Here is a 17401-nt window from a genome sequence, read left to right on the forward strand (position 1 = left end):
GTCTTTTAGGTGGGAAAGCTCTGGGCAGGACTTCGGCATCTTGGTTTCTTTGGAGAGGTGTCGGAAGCGATGTACCTCGGGCATTCACAAAGCCCCCAGTGCAGCTGTTTATTTTGTGTCATGGAATTGTGGTGTGATGTCATTTTCCCCACCACCAAGTAAGTGAAATAATAGGAGGTGGCGTTCTATCTGCCTTCTCCTCTTCTGTCTTATAAAAAGCTATTTGGAGGGGCGCCTGGGTGGCTCAGTTGGTTGAGCATCCAACTCTTGGTTTCAGGAAAATGCTCAGAGATAAAACATCCTGTTGTCTCCTTCCTTTATGCAAAGACACAGACAGGTTCCCTTAAAAAAAAAAAAAAAAAAAAGATGATTCCTTAAATCAGAGCCGTAGTAGAACTTTGTTCCCTTCTTGTGAACAGCAGGAACCTTTTCTGGTCCTCACCTTGTACCGCCACATTCCCCTGTGCTCTAGTCAATGAGACACTGAAAATACAAAGTCATGAAGGAAAGGGAGGCTGGGTCTCCAGAGCAGCTTGCAGCCTGTGGGGATCGGGGATGTGTGGATTTCTCGCTGAGTTGCTCCAGGAATTTCAAAAAGTGGCTAAGTCATCCTTTGGATAGGAGAGTAGGCACTCAATATTTCTTTCCTTTTCTTTTTTTTAAGATTGTATTTATTTATTTGAGAGAGAGCGAAAGCTTGAGTGGGGAGAGAGGGGGCTGGTGAGGAGCAGAGGGAGAGGGACAAGCAGACTCTGTGCTGAGGGCAGACCCTGATGGATGCGGGGCTGGATCTCATGACCCGGTGATCATGACCCGAGCTGAAATCAAGAGTCAGAGGCTCAACTGACTGAGTCACCCAGATGCCCCAATTTTTTTTTTTTTGTCCCCCATGGATTCATAATTCCTTAGTCTTCCTTCTCCTTCCTTCTCCTGAGGGGAGTTAAAATGTTTTCCATTTGCTGTTTCAATTATTCCAGCAGCGTTATGGCAAAGAAAGTAAGAAATGGTAAATATTAGTCCTGTCTTACGAATGAGTAAATTGAGGCTCAGATGGGCAAAAAACATGGCTGTGGGTGAGTCTGTGGAAGTTGGGCCTGGACCCAAGTCTCCAGTTCTCAGGCCAGCCAGCACATGTGCCAGCATCCACTTAAAAAGTTAAAACATTTCAGTGAAAATTTTTAAGCGAGAGACTTTTAACAGGAATTTCCAGGATGATAAGCTCAGGCATGAAGTCTAGGAGCAAGCCAAGTTCGTGGGACTGAGGCAGTCGCCACTGAAGATGTGAAGACCATGTTCTCTCTCTTTCTCATTTCTCTGTGTATGAGCTGGTGATTGTCATCTATTTCAAACTTTGAGAAAAATAGGAAAGCATGTCTTCATCTGCCATTTTGAATCTTCTGTCCTGGTTCCTCTTGATTGGCCCACCATTGGTAGCATTTAGGAGACCACGTCTTTAAGATACAGTCATATGAAATCACAACCAGTGTGCCAGCATGTTCCTCCTTACAAAATGTTCACATGTTCTGGTCTTCTCCAAATATGGAAAAAAAAATGAACACATGACACTGCAGGACATTCATAAAACCTTATACAAAGCATCTTCTGTATGTATGGATATATGCGTATTTATATGTATGTATGTGTAAGACAGGCTTCTTTCATTCATTTTTTTCCCAGACTTGTCTTATGTTTACTGAATGTTTTTCTTAGTGTAATAATGTGACCTGGAGCTTTAACAAATCGATCTGGATAATGCAACCTGGATAAATACTCATCTGCCCACAAGTTCTCACACACTCCCTGGCTTGGCCTCCATGCAAATCCAATTGGTCTTTTTTTTTTTTTTTTTTAAGATTTACTTATCGGGGCACCTGGGTGGCTCAGTTGGTTAAGCGACTGCCTTCGGCTCGGGTCATGATCCCAGAGTCCCGGGATCGAGTCCCGCATCGGGCTCCCTGCTCGGCGGGGAGCCTGCTTCTCCCTCTGACCCTCCCCCCTCTCATGTACTCTCTCTCATTCTCGCTCTCTCAAGTAGACAAAGAAATCTTTTTTTTAAGATTTATTTATTTGAGAGAGCGAGAATGCTCTCAAGTAGATAAAGAAATCTTTTTTTTTAAGATTTATTTATTTGAGAGAGCGAGAATGTTCTCTCAAGTAGATAAAGAAATCTTTTTTTTAAGATTTATTTATTTGAGAGAGCGAGCTTGCAATTCCCACCAAGAATGATGGCATTGGTGATGTTGGGCACCACACTTATTCAACACTCATTTCAGATTCATCCGGTCCAGTCCAGTGTAGCTTCATTTTTTGTATGATGTCAGCTCTTTGACATGTACAAATGGGCAGGGTCATGATAGATAGGAACACTTAACACACAAGTGATTGTGAATGAGCCTAAAAACCCCCAAAAACAAACAACTTGTAATTCTTGTCCTGGGGCTCTAATCTATACCTCAGATTTACACAGAACATCTCTCAGCCTAATAAGCAGGCCTAGGATACGAATCTTTATGCCACAGTTAGCAAGCATCAGTCCTCGGTTAAATTTACCATGTCCTCATTCCTGAAAACACATCTACCCTTCTGACCTACTGAAGTGAAAATTATTTACACTTTGATGCTTGGGGTTTTAGTGAACACACTTTCAGGAAGAGCCTCCAGCTCTAATATCCTTCATTGCTCCTGCTGTTGGGGTCTGCTTTCTCAACAGCAATATAGGACATTTGTAATGGGGGCGCCTTTACTGGGGGGAGGAGAGAGTGGAGTGGGAGGGGAGACGAAGTGGGAAGAAGCTCAGGTCGTAGTTTTGTTGTTCTGCTCTGTTAATCCTGACCACGTCATGCTGTAGGCATCAGAAATAGAGCATCGTGGTAATAACACACTTCAAATACACGGTGTCCCTTGAGCCTCAATGTCAACCCTTTGGATTATGAAGAAGAGCAGGGAGAGTAGAGAGTTTGGAGGGGAGGACAGGGGGACCAAGATGGTAGCCTTAGATCTCTGGTTCTGTGACCTCTTCTCTTTTCATTGGCTCATTATACCTTCCATTGCCTTGGCAAATCGAAGCTTTATTTTTGATTTTGGTGTATGCCTTCACTTGTGACTCTGGCCAAAACTGACCTCTCTAAAGTCTTACATGACCACCTCAAACACAAATGTTAAATGGTGGGGCTTTGGGAGGACATAGTAAAATAAGGCAGGAAATTAGTTAAATAATAAGAAAATGAATCATATCTCCCTTAATTTTCTGGGCACATTCAGGGAACAGTAAAAACAAATGAAAAGCTTATTATTTCTTATTACCACTCACATGTCTTTTATCTCCTTTTGTACAACTTTGCCTAAAAGGTAGGGTAAAACTAGAAAAGGCAAGGGGAAATTTGAAATTATAAACCTTTCTCCCTAGCTTTATAACTGACATGTATAAGTTTAAGGTATACAACATGATGACTTAATATATGTATATACTGCAAAATTATTGCCATAATTAGATTAGTTAACACAGCCATCACTGCATGTAGTGACCCTTGTGTGTGTATGTGTGGTGAGAACTTTTAAGATCTATTCTCTTAGCAACTTTCAAGTATGTGATACCGTATTAACTATAGTCACCTTGCTGTACATTAAATCCCATAACTTACTCATCTTATAGGGGAAGTTTGTACACTTGGCCACCTTTACCCATTTCCCTCATCTCCCCCCCCCATGAACCCCCTCATCCTCTGCCCCTGATAATTACCAGTCTACTCTCTTGTTTCTATGGTTTTTTTTTTTTAAGTTTTAATTTATTTGAGAGAGAGAAAAGGCAGGGGGAGGAACAGAGGGAGAGGGGACAGGCAGACTCCGTGCTGAGTGTAGAGCCTGACGTGGGGTTCGATATCATGACCCTGAGATCATGAGCTGAATCCAAGAGTTGGACGCTTAATTGACTGAGCCTCCCAGGTGCCCCATGACTTTTTTTTTTTTATATAAAGGTTTTATTTATTTGAGAGAGACAGAGCACAAGCAGGGGGAGCAGCAGGCAGAGGGAGAGGGAGAAGCAGGCTCCCCCCTGAGCACAGAGCCCGACAGGGGGCTCAATCCCAGGACACTAGGATCATGACCCGAGCTGAAGGCAGACGCTCAGCCGACTGAGCCACCCAGGCGCCCTATGACTTTGTTTTTTTAGACCCCCCCACATGAGTGAGATCATGCAGTATTTGTCCAGAGTAGTGTTAAGAGATTGGTGAAATTACTTGGATTTATTTTTATGGTTTAAACTGTTTAATTAAATAGGTTCAACTCATGACCTCTAGCATTTGCTTGGTTTTTGTGAAGAAAGAGCAGAACCAGTAGCCTGTCAGTTTTTCCCTGGGTGCTGTCCAGCACTGTTGGTGACCATCAGCGTCATGTGGCTTTTGAGTACTTAAAATGTAGTTAGTCTAAATTGAGATGTGCTCTAAGTTTAAAATATACACTAGATTTTTAAGATTTAGTAGGAAAAGACTGTAGAAACTCCAAATAATGATTTTTATATTGATTCCATGTTGACATGACAATAAATTAGATTTGTTGAGTTAAATGAATATATTATGAAAATTAAACTCTGCAATTGCTTTTTACACTTTTAATCATGAGTACTAGGAAGTTTAAAAATATAAATACGGCTTGTATTATATTTCTGTTAGACAGCATTGTTCTCTAGCGCTCACCATTAGTTTTTGCTATTTGGATATTTGAAGACTTGTTGAAATACGTTTTCTTCCCTCTGATGAAGTAAAAGAAAAAAATAGGGCATGAAAAGATGGAGAAAAAAACAGAACAGAAATGCATTCCCTTCATCGATGTTAATCATGCTGCTTATAAGGAACATTTCTTTGAGAGTAGGGGAGGTTAGAAAACAAGAGAGGAATAACTGAAGGGAGGGGCAGAAGCCACTGGGAACAAAGGCAAAACATTACTCAAGATCCACATTTAGGGGTTTTGATATAAACTCTTCAAAACCTAGCTGAGGGACGGGACTCTCCCTGATACAAACTTTTCATAGCTATAGGAATGAGCGAAGTCCATTAAAAGAGATTCTCGGGGGTTGGGTAGTTTGTATTTTTCACAGACTGAAATTATAATTATTCAGTGTTCAAAATAATATATTTTCATGCCTCATCTTATAAGTAAAAGAACATTAAAAACATGATCATAATCATCTGTATGGGGAATATCATTCATACAGTCCATGAATTCTCAACCTCATGAGTCGTATAGGTTTAGTTACACAGTTGGTAATTAGGTATTTTCAGGTATGGTAAGAATGCAGGAAATAGCATATGGGATATTTTGTAGTAGTTCCTGAAAACAGTATAAAAATGAAAAAGAGCTGACGTGATAAATGCCACGATAAGAGAGCTTCATTTTGGGGTGCCTGGGTGGCTTAGTCAGTTAAGCATCTGGCTCTTGATTTTGGCTCAGGTCATGATCTCAGGATCCTGAGATCGAGCCCCGTATGGGGCTCTGTGCTGGGTGTGGAGCCTGCTTAAGATTCACTTTCTCCCTCTCCCTCCGTCCCTCCCCCATCTTCCCTCTCCCTCTTTCTTTCTTTCTTCTCTCTCTCTCAAAAAAAGAGTGTTTCATTTTGTGGAATGCATTTTATGGATTTCTTTTTAAGAACAGATGAATAAAGCGATATAATTTGGGGTCTGCCTCACTGAAGGGCTTTGGTGTCTCCTTAGGTGTGTCATTGTGTTAAGCACTCTTATTCTAGGGAACAAATTTGGTGTTTGCCTGCTAAATGTAAATTACATGAAACTTTAGAACAATTTGCTCCTGAATTAACGCCTTCCCTGAGATCTCTTTGAAGAATGGAGGTTCTGGATAATAATTAGTAACTGGATAATACTGGTTTTGCTCTTGTTTTGCTCTTTTTGACTGTTTCTTAACTATTCTTTGTGGGTTTATGTAAAAATGATGATGTCATTGCATCACTAGGTTACTCTTAGTCCTGAACTTACTATTTAAAGTAGCATTTTCTTTCAGACTTTCAGGTATAAGTAATTGCAGTAATAAGTAAAGGCTAAAATTATTTCCTAGTAATACATAGGCCAAAATGTAAACAACAGGATTGTAAATCAGAAATGTCAATATTGTGTAATTGCTGAGAAAGAATTACCTTTTTTGTTTCAATGAAAATCTTGTCAGAAAACTGAATGCGTACAGGTACTGCCCAGCTAGTGCTTCTGAGAGGGACAGCAGCCTTTGGACACACGGCAGAAGTCAATGCACCATTCCCTTCGTCAGGGAGTTCAGCTATGGGAGTCAAGGTTTGCTCTTTCAAGAACAGGATAGGTGACCTGAGGAAAGTCTCTTTCTCCTTTACCTCGCTTTAAAAACGTTAGTTTACTTCTCAGCAGTTCTCTGTGGGGGGAGGAAGCTAGCCTGCTGTGAACCCAGAGTCTTGCTCTGTTGGTTTCTTTGGCATAGGGAAGCTGTGAGTGGCTCCTCTGGATGCTGTAGTATTTTCTCTCAGTATGCCTTCTCCCTCTGCTGCCTCTTTTCCCTTACATCAATCAGACCTCAGGCCTTTTTTTTTTTTTTTTTGATGTTCCCAGGGGACCTGGCCAAGTGGCCAAGATTCTTTTCCCCACGTGCACCCTCACAGTTAATCCCCAGCTATTACAGGTAAGTCGAGTCACCTGGGGTCTTTGCAAGCAGGAGCCCCGCTCAGACAGTAGAGGGAGGCTCTGTGTGAGCAAGGGAAACCCAAATCAAACCAGATTATTGGTTACTCAGTGAAACCCAAGTCAAACCAGAATTGCTGGCTCATAGAAATGAATTCTTGATGAGGGCAGGTGTTAGATTTGGCCTTGCGGTGGTGGGACCCCAGGCCGGAACCACCTCTCTCTCTCTCTCTTTCTCTGTGTCTCATCTTCCTCTGTGTGATGGCTTCTTTCTGATAGGACAGCCATCTCTAAAACATCAGACAAGGGTCACAGTCAGACTGGGCTTTATATCTCTATTCTTGTCACTAAAGAATACAGGGAGTTCCACTCTGCCAGCTCCCGTCAAAAGAATTTTTTTTTTTTTTAAGATTTTATTTATTTACCCGACACAGAGAGAGAGATCACAAGCAGGCAGACAGGCAGGCAGAGGGAGAGGGAGAAGCAGGCTTCCTGCCAAGCAGGGAGACCGATGCGGGGCTTGATCCCAGGATGCTGGCATCATGACCTGGGCGGAAGGCAGACGCTCAACTGAATGAGCCACCCAGGCGCCCCTCGACAAAAGAAATTTCAAAGGAAGGATTGTGATTGGCTCAGGGATCTGAAGAACTGTGATTGGCTCAGACTCTGTCACATGAGCAGCCCGGCAGCGTGAGAAGTACCAGAAGAAGGCAGTCAGGTTACATTTACTTTGCCACCTGCCTCGCAGTCTGTGTGGACTACCGGTTAGCGAGGGAAGTTCAGTACTTCACGGTAGAGTAGCGTGAGGGTTGGACTGGTGATAGGCTGAGTTGAAGCTTCAGGGATGAAGAGAAGAGCGCTGTGCGTCGAGGGTGGCGTGTGGCCGAGGGCTCGAAGACGAAAAGCTCTGCTACCTCCAGGGGACCGAGCCTCAGTCTGGCGAGAAAGGTGGTAGCTGGTAAGCCCTGCCCTGTGTTGTTCTGTAGGCAGTCGGGAACTTTGGAAGCTTTGAGCAAAGAGGAGACACCACCGTGTTTCTGTTCCACAGTGAAGATTGGAGTGCCTCCGAAGCTTTCTTATGCCATCACCCAGCCAACTGAGAGTGTTTCCAGAGCACTCTGGGGTAACAGCTGGAGGTCATGACCTCAGGCTTGCTGGAAGCCCCCAGCGCTGGGGCATGGCTGTCTGGGCAGCAGGAGAGGGAAGAGCTGCTAGCAACCGGGTGAAGGGGCCTAGGTGGAGACTTGCCAGGAAAAGAATGTGTGCGGAGTCCTGCATACTAGTCCAGGCAAGAGAAGATGGAACCTGTTCCCAGAACCAAGTAATGGAAGTTGGGAGAAGGGAAGGAGAAAATAGGTGGCAAAGTATAATTAAGCCCTCACATCTCACCTTGGCCCTTATTTTTAGACTTCAGTAAAATTGTAAACAAAATGATTCAAGTTTCAGCTCTTTTCCCTCATTCATTCTTCCTCTCCTGAACACTCTGCCTATGACTCCTCTTGCTTTCCTCAACCTTGGAGGTATTTAGGAATCACCTGGAAAGATGGTTTACATACACAGAACTCTAGGCCCCAGCCAGAGATTCTGATTCCGTAGGTCTGGGATGGGGCCCAGGCATTTGCATTTTTCCAAGGATTTCTAGTGGTTACAGAAAAGCCGTACTTTCACAAAAGAAACACAAGGCCTTTGCCAACACTCTCTCACTGGAGTCAGTGGACTCTGTGGGTCCCTTGATGCTTTGTGTGTCCTCACACTATTGACAGTGAATTGTGATTCTGTATGTGTTCTCCACAAAATCATGACTGCTTTAAGTGTCAGTGAATCACCTATAAACGTTAGTTGAATTGAGTTGAAAGCCTATAAGGAGAAGAGACAAAAGATGTGGAAAATCCATGAAATGGTCAAGACTATATGAATAATCAGGCATTTATAAGAGTTTAAGTTTACTTTTCTTGGTATTTTAAGAAAGGTGGTTCAGTTTTTATGCTTGGATCCTCTCTTAAAAACAAACCTTGGGGGGCCCTGGGTGGCTCGGTTGGTTAAGCGTCCAGCTCTTGATTTTGGCTCAGGTCATGATCTCAGGGTCGGGTTATGAGATCAAGCCCAGTGTCGGGCTCTGTGCTGGACATGGAGGCTCTTTAAGATTCCCTCTCTCCCTCTGCCCCTACTTCCACCCAGCTCCTATGCTCTTGCTCTCTCAAAAAAACAAAACAAAAACAAATTTTCCTCGCATTTTCTCATATGTCAAACTCCCTCTCTTCTTGGTTGTTAGGTGTCCTAGAAGAGGCAATCCATTATATGGTAAATTCATGCCCTGGAAAAATTAATTTATCCCACATGAGTTAATACTTTATTCTGAGAGCATGCAATTCACCCTGAGTCACCACAGGACCTGGCTTTAATCAATACAGAGAAAGCTTTGTAATTGTCCTTCGTCATTGCGAATATTTGACACTGACAGGTGGAGTATGCCTTCATATCTGGCAAAGTCTTTATTGAGAATATGCAACTACTATTTGGACTGTATTTGTCTACAATTAGATCCATACTTTTTCAGTTCACACTGAAGAGAGAGAATGGGAGCAAAAGAGCTTTGCAACATTCTTCTTACCTGTTTAACTCAAAGTCTAAGCCGTTCAGATTACAGAAAATGTCTCCGAACCTGGGAATGGAAATTAGAGAATTGACCACTCCTTAAAAAAAGAAAACGAAAGCACCTGTACTTAGAAACTGAATTCACTGAGGCATGGTGTCACCATATGTACATAAACACAGACAGGATATATATTTCTTATCTTCACAACCAGAAATCCGCTGTTGCCACCTGCCTTCAGTACTGATGCTGGTCTGTTTGATTCTACAGATCACAGCCATCTAAATGAAAGGTTCTAGACTTTCATTAAACTAATCTCAGCCAGTATTATTTGACCATGCATCTTGGTACCGTGACATGCAGGCAACCACGGTAAGCATGGACAAGTGCTAGCCCTGCTCTTTCAGAGCATACATTCTGGTAGAAGGAACTGAACATCCATGGAAGAATGGCTTCATGGACTGCTAAGATGGAGTCATGGAATAGTACAGAGAAAAGTGTTTGTCGCAATTTTTCTCTTCAGAAATAGTCAAATGACAGATCATTTAAATACAGAGTCTGTTTTTCCTCCAGAAGACTCTGTTGAGATCGTATTAGCTGGCATGAATTTCTTGTATGCTGTATTTAGCATGATGTAGTGGTGTATGCTGGTGACTGTAAAAACCACTAATTGTAGGGCTTTAGCTTCTTGGTCTCTAAATTGGCGATAATCACCATACATTTATGTTAAAACATAATGTGAGGGTAAGGTAATAAAGCAGAAAGCACCAGTGAATTCTATACATACCTCACCTCCATGTGGCCCCACAGAATGGAAGTAACACCTGTAAAAACACAGACATATTTTGGAATATTTATTGTATGGACCAGGTAGGTGCTACCATGGATTTTGCAAACAAAATGACAGACCCCTGCAGGAAATGAATTGAGTCCCGCTTCTAGGTTCGTGTCCTTCCAAATCTGTTCTCCATATTCCCTTCAGAGTTCTCTTTCTAAAACAGAATCTGTCCACACCACACCACCATCCCTATGAGCAATTCATCCATGTAGTCATTGATTCAAAACACGTTAATGACCTGCTGGACACTATGCTAAGCATTGATGACACTTTTTTTTTTTTCTCATGAAACTACCAGTTGGGTTGGGGAAGTAGGCATTAATTATATGATCAAAGATATAATCTCTCACTTTTTCCCTCCAGCCTATGAAATAAAGTTGAAACTCCTTAACACAATGCACAGCAGTGTCATTTGTTATTATCTGGCCCCTAACTCCTTTCATCCTTGTGTCTTAATGTTATCATCCCTCACCTCTCTGGCTACCAGAATCATTCCCCGTTGCCCAAATATGCCAGCCTGTTTCTTTCTTTCAAGCCTTTGCACATGGCCACTTCTTTTTCTTGCCTTACTTCTTCCCGCTCTCTGAGCTCTTCACTGGGCCATAGAGATGTGGCTCAAATGGACCCTCTTCTGTGGCAGACGTGGTGATTTCCTTCCCTGTGCTCCCGACCCCATTTATGACACTTGCACTGTTCTCTCCTGATGATATCTTTGGGACCCTTTCTCTCTGTGACTTCGAACCCTTGAAAGTCAAAGCCGTGTCTTACTTGCTTTTATCTTCCTAGACCCCAGCACAGAACTTCCCCCAAGTAGTTGCTAAGAAAATGTTGGTTGATATTAAATTGTTCTTCATAATCATGTTAGCCAAATATGGAGACTAGGAAAGAGAGAAGTGCATGGGAAGAGGGGGATGACTCAGTGACCTAGGTTGAAAAAGGAAGGTCATATTGCAAATGCTAAAGGTCAATAGTTCAAAAATATTTGAAGGCTTTTTAGAGTTAAGAGGTTCAACTAGGGGGGTGCCTGGGTGGCACGGTTGAGCATCTGACTCATGGTTTTGGCTCAGGTCATCATCTCAGGGTCATGAGGTCCAGCCCTGCACTGGGCTCTGTGCTCAGCGCTGAGTCTGCTTTCAGATTCTCTCTCCCTCTCCCTTTGCCTCTCCCACCCATGTGCGCTCACACACTCTCTCTCTCAGGTAAATAAACCTTTAAAAAAGAAAAAAAATCAACTAGAATTTTCTAAAATGTAATGAGTCTCTTTGGGTTATTATTTTGATGTGGATATTATTTATTGCATTGATGTTCAGAATGAGAAGCCATGGATTTTAGGCCTGAAATCCCCATGGGTGTCCATGCTAATGGAGGAAGGAATCTCACTTCTCCTGGAAGTGCAGTGCTACTGTGATATGCTTTGACATGACCTTGTACCCAAGGACACTCCTGGCCAGGCACTTCAGACCCAGTGAGGCTGAGGACAGTCAGACCCCAGCCAACACCATTCCTACCTCATAAGTTTCTTGTACTTCTTTTAGGAAAATGAAGAAGAAGCAATGTTATGGTGCCAAGAATATCTGTTTTTGATGATGGTCTTTGCAGAGGGGAGAGAAGGTTTCTCTACTTCTGGGAGACTGTATTGTGTTTGCCTCCCTAGTTGGTAGTTTTGTGTCCTTGTGATGTTATTGCAGTGAGGGGGTTTGACTTCAGATCAGAGTATACACAACAAAAAACCTCTTTGCAATGAAAACACCTCCTGGCCTTTGCATTAAGCTCTACGGGACAGACCAGAACCGATATTTGGAACATCTGTCCCCAGCCCATAGAGCGCATCAATGTCATAGACATGCCCAGGCTTCCTGAACGGGGCACTACCAGATGCTGAGGCCTCTGGTACCCACTGGGGCCATTCTCCCTCCAGTGTCTCCCTGTGCTGGTAGGAAATAGCTTTAAGTTACAGCGAAGTGTCTGGCAGACGTGAGCATCACTGCTGGTGTCATGTTAAGGACACAAAGCAATGGAAATTGATCCCGTGGACATTCATGTAAAATTCATTTATTATTTTTTTATTCTTACACCAAAGCTATGTTTTTCAATAATTTCTGAATAAAATTTTATTACATTGCTTACATAGTGAACTGAAGATGACTCTTTACCTGTATGGTTTACCTTTTTCCCAGTGACTGACGGGAACGTGATCTTAGAGGGAAATGTTTATCACGTTCACAAAAACAATATTCTCCAGCCTTTTAAAAATCACTTTTTGAATGATAAAAATAATCCATTGCCGGGAGAGAAAGAGGGAAATAGGGGTAATATGAAAAATGGAGTGATTTCAACTCTGTAGCTGATGTTTTATTTATTAAAAAACAATAAAGTGATTATAAAGAGCTGGGGAGTGGGTACTTTGGTGTTTGTTCTCTATATTTGTCTCTAAGCTTAAATACTTTATAATATCATTTAGAGGTCCCTCTTGCATAGCATTAGAGAATTTCAGGAAGTAATATGACCATTATTATTTGTTTTTGTTACAAAGTTTTAGCTTGATAACATTTAAGAAAGTCTCCTTAGTTTGTGTTGCTGTGTATATATCTTTTTTTTGATAAAACACATTTTGCTTTAGATTTGTAATCAGTTTAATTGGGCTTTTTGCCTTCATTATTTTATACTGGGCAAACCTTACTTTTTGAAGTCTGGTTAAAGAGAAATTAAACCAAAATAGGAAAGGCAAAGATGTTCAGAACTATAGTTAACAAATGGTTTTTATTGCAGTGGGGGCTGGCAAGATGCCCTACGTAGGCTTACTCAGACAGATGCCACTTCCCATTCTGTTCTCCTCAGTCTCTCTCGCCTGCTGGTGGAGGTTCTAGTCTATGATTCGAGCCAGCGTGACAGAGCATCTGTTAGCTTCTGTCGCCAAGCACGCTTGAGCAACTCTGGCCACGATCACCTGGAGACATGCACTTGGTTGTGGCCACCATGCCAGGGAGGTGAATGCCAACAATGGTGCGATCCGCTGAATACCGGCCCCCAAAGATTCTCATCTCCAGACCCTCCTTGCAAATATATTACCTTACATGGCAGAAGGGACTTTGCAGGTGTGATTAAGTTAGAGCCTGGAGATGGGGAGATGACACTGGACAAAATCACAGGGATACTGAGGGGGGGACAGTAGGAGGAAATCAGCCATCAGAAGGAGACATGGCCGAGGAGGCAGAGGTTGGCATGACAGGCTCATGAGCCAAGGCACGTAAGCAGCCTCCAGACTAGAAAAAGTGAGGAAGATCTCCCTTAAAGCTTCCAGAAGGCACACAGCCTTATCAGCACCTTGATTTTAGCCCAGTGAAAGTGGTTTTAGACTGCTGAACTCTGGAAGCGTAAGATGATGAATCTGTGTGTTGTCACTAAGTTCTGGCTAATTTCTTACTGAGCCACTGGAAGCTAATACAAACAGGCTTGTACTTGAGAAAGGATGAGCAAGGGCTTGGCAGGGCCGTGAGACCTCTTCCCCATCCAAGGTGACTGGGCTCGCTGAGAGCTTGGACAGAGCAAGGCTTCCATCCTCAACAGTGCCAGCTTTGACTCAGACTGCTTGAGTAAAACTCCTGGCACCACCATTTATGAGCAGTGTCCTCTTGAGTAAGTGGGCCTGTGTCTGCCTTTGTTCTCTCATCTGTAAAATGGGAATGCTAACAGAACTTGTTGAGAGGTTTGTAATGAGGTGAACTGACATAATCCACACAGGGTGCTTACATAGTACCTGGCACAGAGCAGGGGTGCTATAAAGGTTGACTGTTACTATATAAGCCCTAAGCTATTCAAAGGCCTTGCCATGTGTTTGTGTTTGCTGAATTTTATTAGCTTATTTAATAAGGCACTCTTTTGGGAACCACGTGAATTATGCACTCCTCCCTCATATAAATCTCAAAGAAGTACCCACTCATTCTGGGGCCGGTGACATTGTAGCTAAATGCACGGTTCCTGACCTGGCAGGTTCTCTGTTTTCTTTTAATAGGGGCACACAAATAAATAGACATGTTCTGTGTGTGTAAGAAACGGGTCTTTTTCTTGCAGTGAAATGTGTTCATGATTACCCGTTTAGGTCTTCACTCAGAGAGTCCTTAGGTTTGTGTTCTTCTGCCTATCCGTGTGCTCGAAGTAGGAGGATTTTCCTAAAATAGCAGAAATCTTCTCAGGGTAAGGAGGACTCCATGCAGTTGTTGGTGGCGAGGTGCCTTTAGGGTCATTGTAGCTCTGAAGTTAGGAGAATGTGGAAAACTTCACAGATCATGACCAGTGGTTGGCTTATGGCATGGTGATCACTCAGTGCAAGGCAGACAGCTCACTCAAATTTTGTCTTCATTCTAGAATGCCTTCTGATAATGGAGTCCTTTGGTGCTTTCTAGTATCCATGTCTCTGTATTTTTTTATCATCATGATAAGTATACTCTTTAATGCTCATCCCCTATTTCCCCCATCCGCCAACCCACCTCCCCTCTGGTAACCACCAGTTTGTTCTCTATAGTTAAGTGTCTGTTTCTTGGTTTATCTCTCTCTCTCTCTCTCTCTCTTTTCCTTTGCTTATTTGTTTCTTAAATTCCACATATGAGTGAAATTATATGGTATTTATCTTTCTCTGACTGACTTATTTCGCTTAGCATTATACTCTCTAGCTCAGTCCATGTCATTGCAAATGGCAAGATTTTGTTCCTTTTTATGGCTGAATAATATTCTATTTTATGTATATACCATATCTTCTTTACCCATTCGTGTATAGATGGACACTTGGGCTGCTTCTATAGTTTGGCTATTGTAAATAATGCTGCTATAAACATAGGGGTGCATGTCTCCCTTTGAATTAGTGTTTTTGTATTTTTTTGGGTAAATACCCATTAGTGTGATTCCTGGATCATTAGGGTAGTTCTAGTTTTAACTTTTTGAGGAACCTCCATACTGTTTTCCATGGTGGCTGCACCAGTTTGCATTCCCACCAACAGTACACGAGGGTTCCCCTTTCTCCACATCCTCACCAACATTTGTTGTTTCTTACGCTTTGGGTTTTAGCCGTTCTGACAGGTGTGAGGTGGTATCTCCTTGTGGTTTTGATTTGCATTTCCCTGATGATCAGTCATGTTGAGCATCTTTTCATGTGCCTATTGGCCATCTGTATGTCATCTTTGGAGAAATGTCTGTTCCTGTCTTGTGCGCATTTTTTAATTGGATTATTTGTTTTTTGGGTTTTGAGTTGTATAAGTCCTTTATATATTTTGGATACTAACCCTTTATTGGATATGTCGTTTGCAAATATCTTTTCCCATTCAGTAGGTTGTCCTTTGGTTTGTTGATTGCTTTCTTCACTGTGCAGAGACTTCTTATTTTGATGAAGTCCCAATAGTTTTTTGTGTTTTTTTTTTTTTTTTGCTTTTATTTCCCTTGCCTCAGGAGACATATCTAGAAAAATGTTGCTACAGCTGATGTCTAGTATTGGTGTCTCTTTAGATGGAACCTAGGATGAGCTGTCACCCAGTTCATACTGAATTTCCCTCTGAGGGGGCATTTGAGATGGGCAGGGGTAACATTTCAGACAGAGAGGAGCTTTTGCACACAGTAAGGCGAGAAGATAGCAAAGAGCAGGGCATGTTGGGGAAATTACAGACCGTCGAGGCATATGGTGTATACTGGGTGGAGAGGGGATGGGAGGTGAAACTGGATCTGTCCACTGAGTGAAGAGTGTAAAGAGCTTCAGCTGTCCAGCTTAGGAGCATGGACTTGACCCTAGAGCCCTTCCCTTACTAGAGTGTGCGCAGGTGCTCTATTAAAATAGATATCGTTGGAGGGGAAACCAGAGCTCTGTGGTCCCAGAGTTTTGAAGATTCTGGGGGAAACAGGAAAGGGGTTTCTGTTCTTTAGGTGATCTCAAAAGCCTATAAATACTTTGTGAATTTTCCAGAAGTGGAAACTAAGGCGTTAGGATAAAGAAGGAGTAAGTAGGTCCAAGAGATACCCAGGATGAGATTCTGGGGGAAACAGGAAAGGGGTTTCTGTTCTTTAGGTGATCTCAAAGCCTATAAATACTTTGTGAATTTTCCAGAAGTGGAAACTAAGGCGTTAGGATAAAGAAGGAGTAAGTAGGTCCAAGAGATACCCAGGATGAGATTCTGGGGGAAACAGGAAAGGGGTTTCTGTTCTTTAGGTGATCTCAAAGCCTATAAATACTTTGTGAATTTTCCAGAAGTGGAAACTAAGGTGTTAGGATAAAGAAGGAGTAAGTAGGTCCAAGAGATACCCAGGATGAGGGGTTGAAAACAGTTGGTGACCAATGAGATGGTGGAGTGGGGGGCATGGAGGAGGTGTGGCAGGAAGAGAAGGCCAATGAGACTACAATTTCAAGTTTAGCATTGTCGGCAATACCTTAGCGTTTCAGGCACTAGAGTGATAGAGAAAACAAAACTGGTTTTATAGGAAGATAGCGGGTTTTGAATATATTGTGGACCTGTTCTATTTGTGATGCTGACAGGTGCTGATGCCCATAGACTACAAAGCTGGGCAGAGCCGAGAAGTTCAAGCCATAGGTATTGATGAAGACCTCCGGAGATAGTGGGGTCCAATGATGCAAATCACATTCACTTATACAAATCAATCAATAATGTTACAGTGTTGGGAAGAAGGGTAGAGCCATCACTTAGCTCTTAAGTGCTGACTCTTCTATTCTGATTAGGATCATTGTCAAGCTATATCTTTCCTTGCAGAATCACTGCTTGTGCAATGACTATGAATAAGTATGTGGAAGAAAACGTATCTCAGAAGTCGTACACCACCATCAAGTATTTCATGAAGATGCTGAGCAGCGTCAGTGAGACCCTGATCTTCATCTTCATGGGCGTGTCCACCGTCGGGAAGAACCATGAGTGGAACTGGGCCTTCGTGTGCTTCACTCTTGCCTTCTGTCTGATCTGGCGAGCGCTGGGTAATGGTGCTTGTTTCCTGAAGGAATATTCGCACTCACTAGAAGAATGGGGCTTGCTGCTTCCCATCCCTCCCCTCGGCTGCTGCTGCTTCATCTGCTTCATCTGCTTCTCCCTCTCCCTCCCTCCCCCATTCCTCATGGATTCCGTTCATCCCCAGGTACCTTCATGACTTTGCTGTAAGTCACACTGACGTCTCTTGGCCTCCCTGAGTTCACATTTTCACCCGTTATCCCCAAACAATGAATGCCCGAGAGCAGAGGAAAAGGGGAAAGACTGTGGGGCTTATTAGACACTTTGCCCTGTCACAGAAGCACCGAGAATGAGTCTTCCTTCTAGTTTCATGTTCCGGCCTCAC

The 17401-nt window shown here is 42.8% G+C and overlaps 1 protein-coding gene across 1 annotated transcript in view; it reads left to right on the plus strand.

Annotated features, from left to right (window-relative positions):
• The window catches only part of SLC9A2 (solute carrier family 9 member A2), a 94808-nt gene that overhangs the window by 44918 nt on the left and 32489 nt on the right, over positions 1–17401 (plus strand). The window contains exon 4 of the mRNA XM_028104033.1: positions 16828–17045. Coding sequence (XP_027959834.1) covers positions 16828–17045 — 218 coding nt within the window. The remainder of the gene's footprint in view (positions 1–16827; positions 17046–17401) is intronic.

This window comes from Eumetopias jubatus, unplaced genomic scaffold (genome assembly GCF_037043125.1).
Source record: "Eumetopias jubatus isolate StellerSeaLion01/CBP00866 unplaced genomic scaffold, mEumJub1_p1.0 scaffold_9, whole genome shotgun sequence".
In the NCBI taxonomy this organism is placed as follows: Eukaryota; Metazoa; Chordata; class Mammalia; order Carnivora; family Otariidae; genus Eumetopias; species Eumetopias jubatus.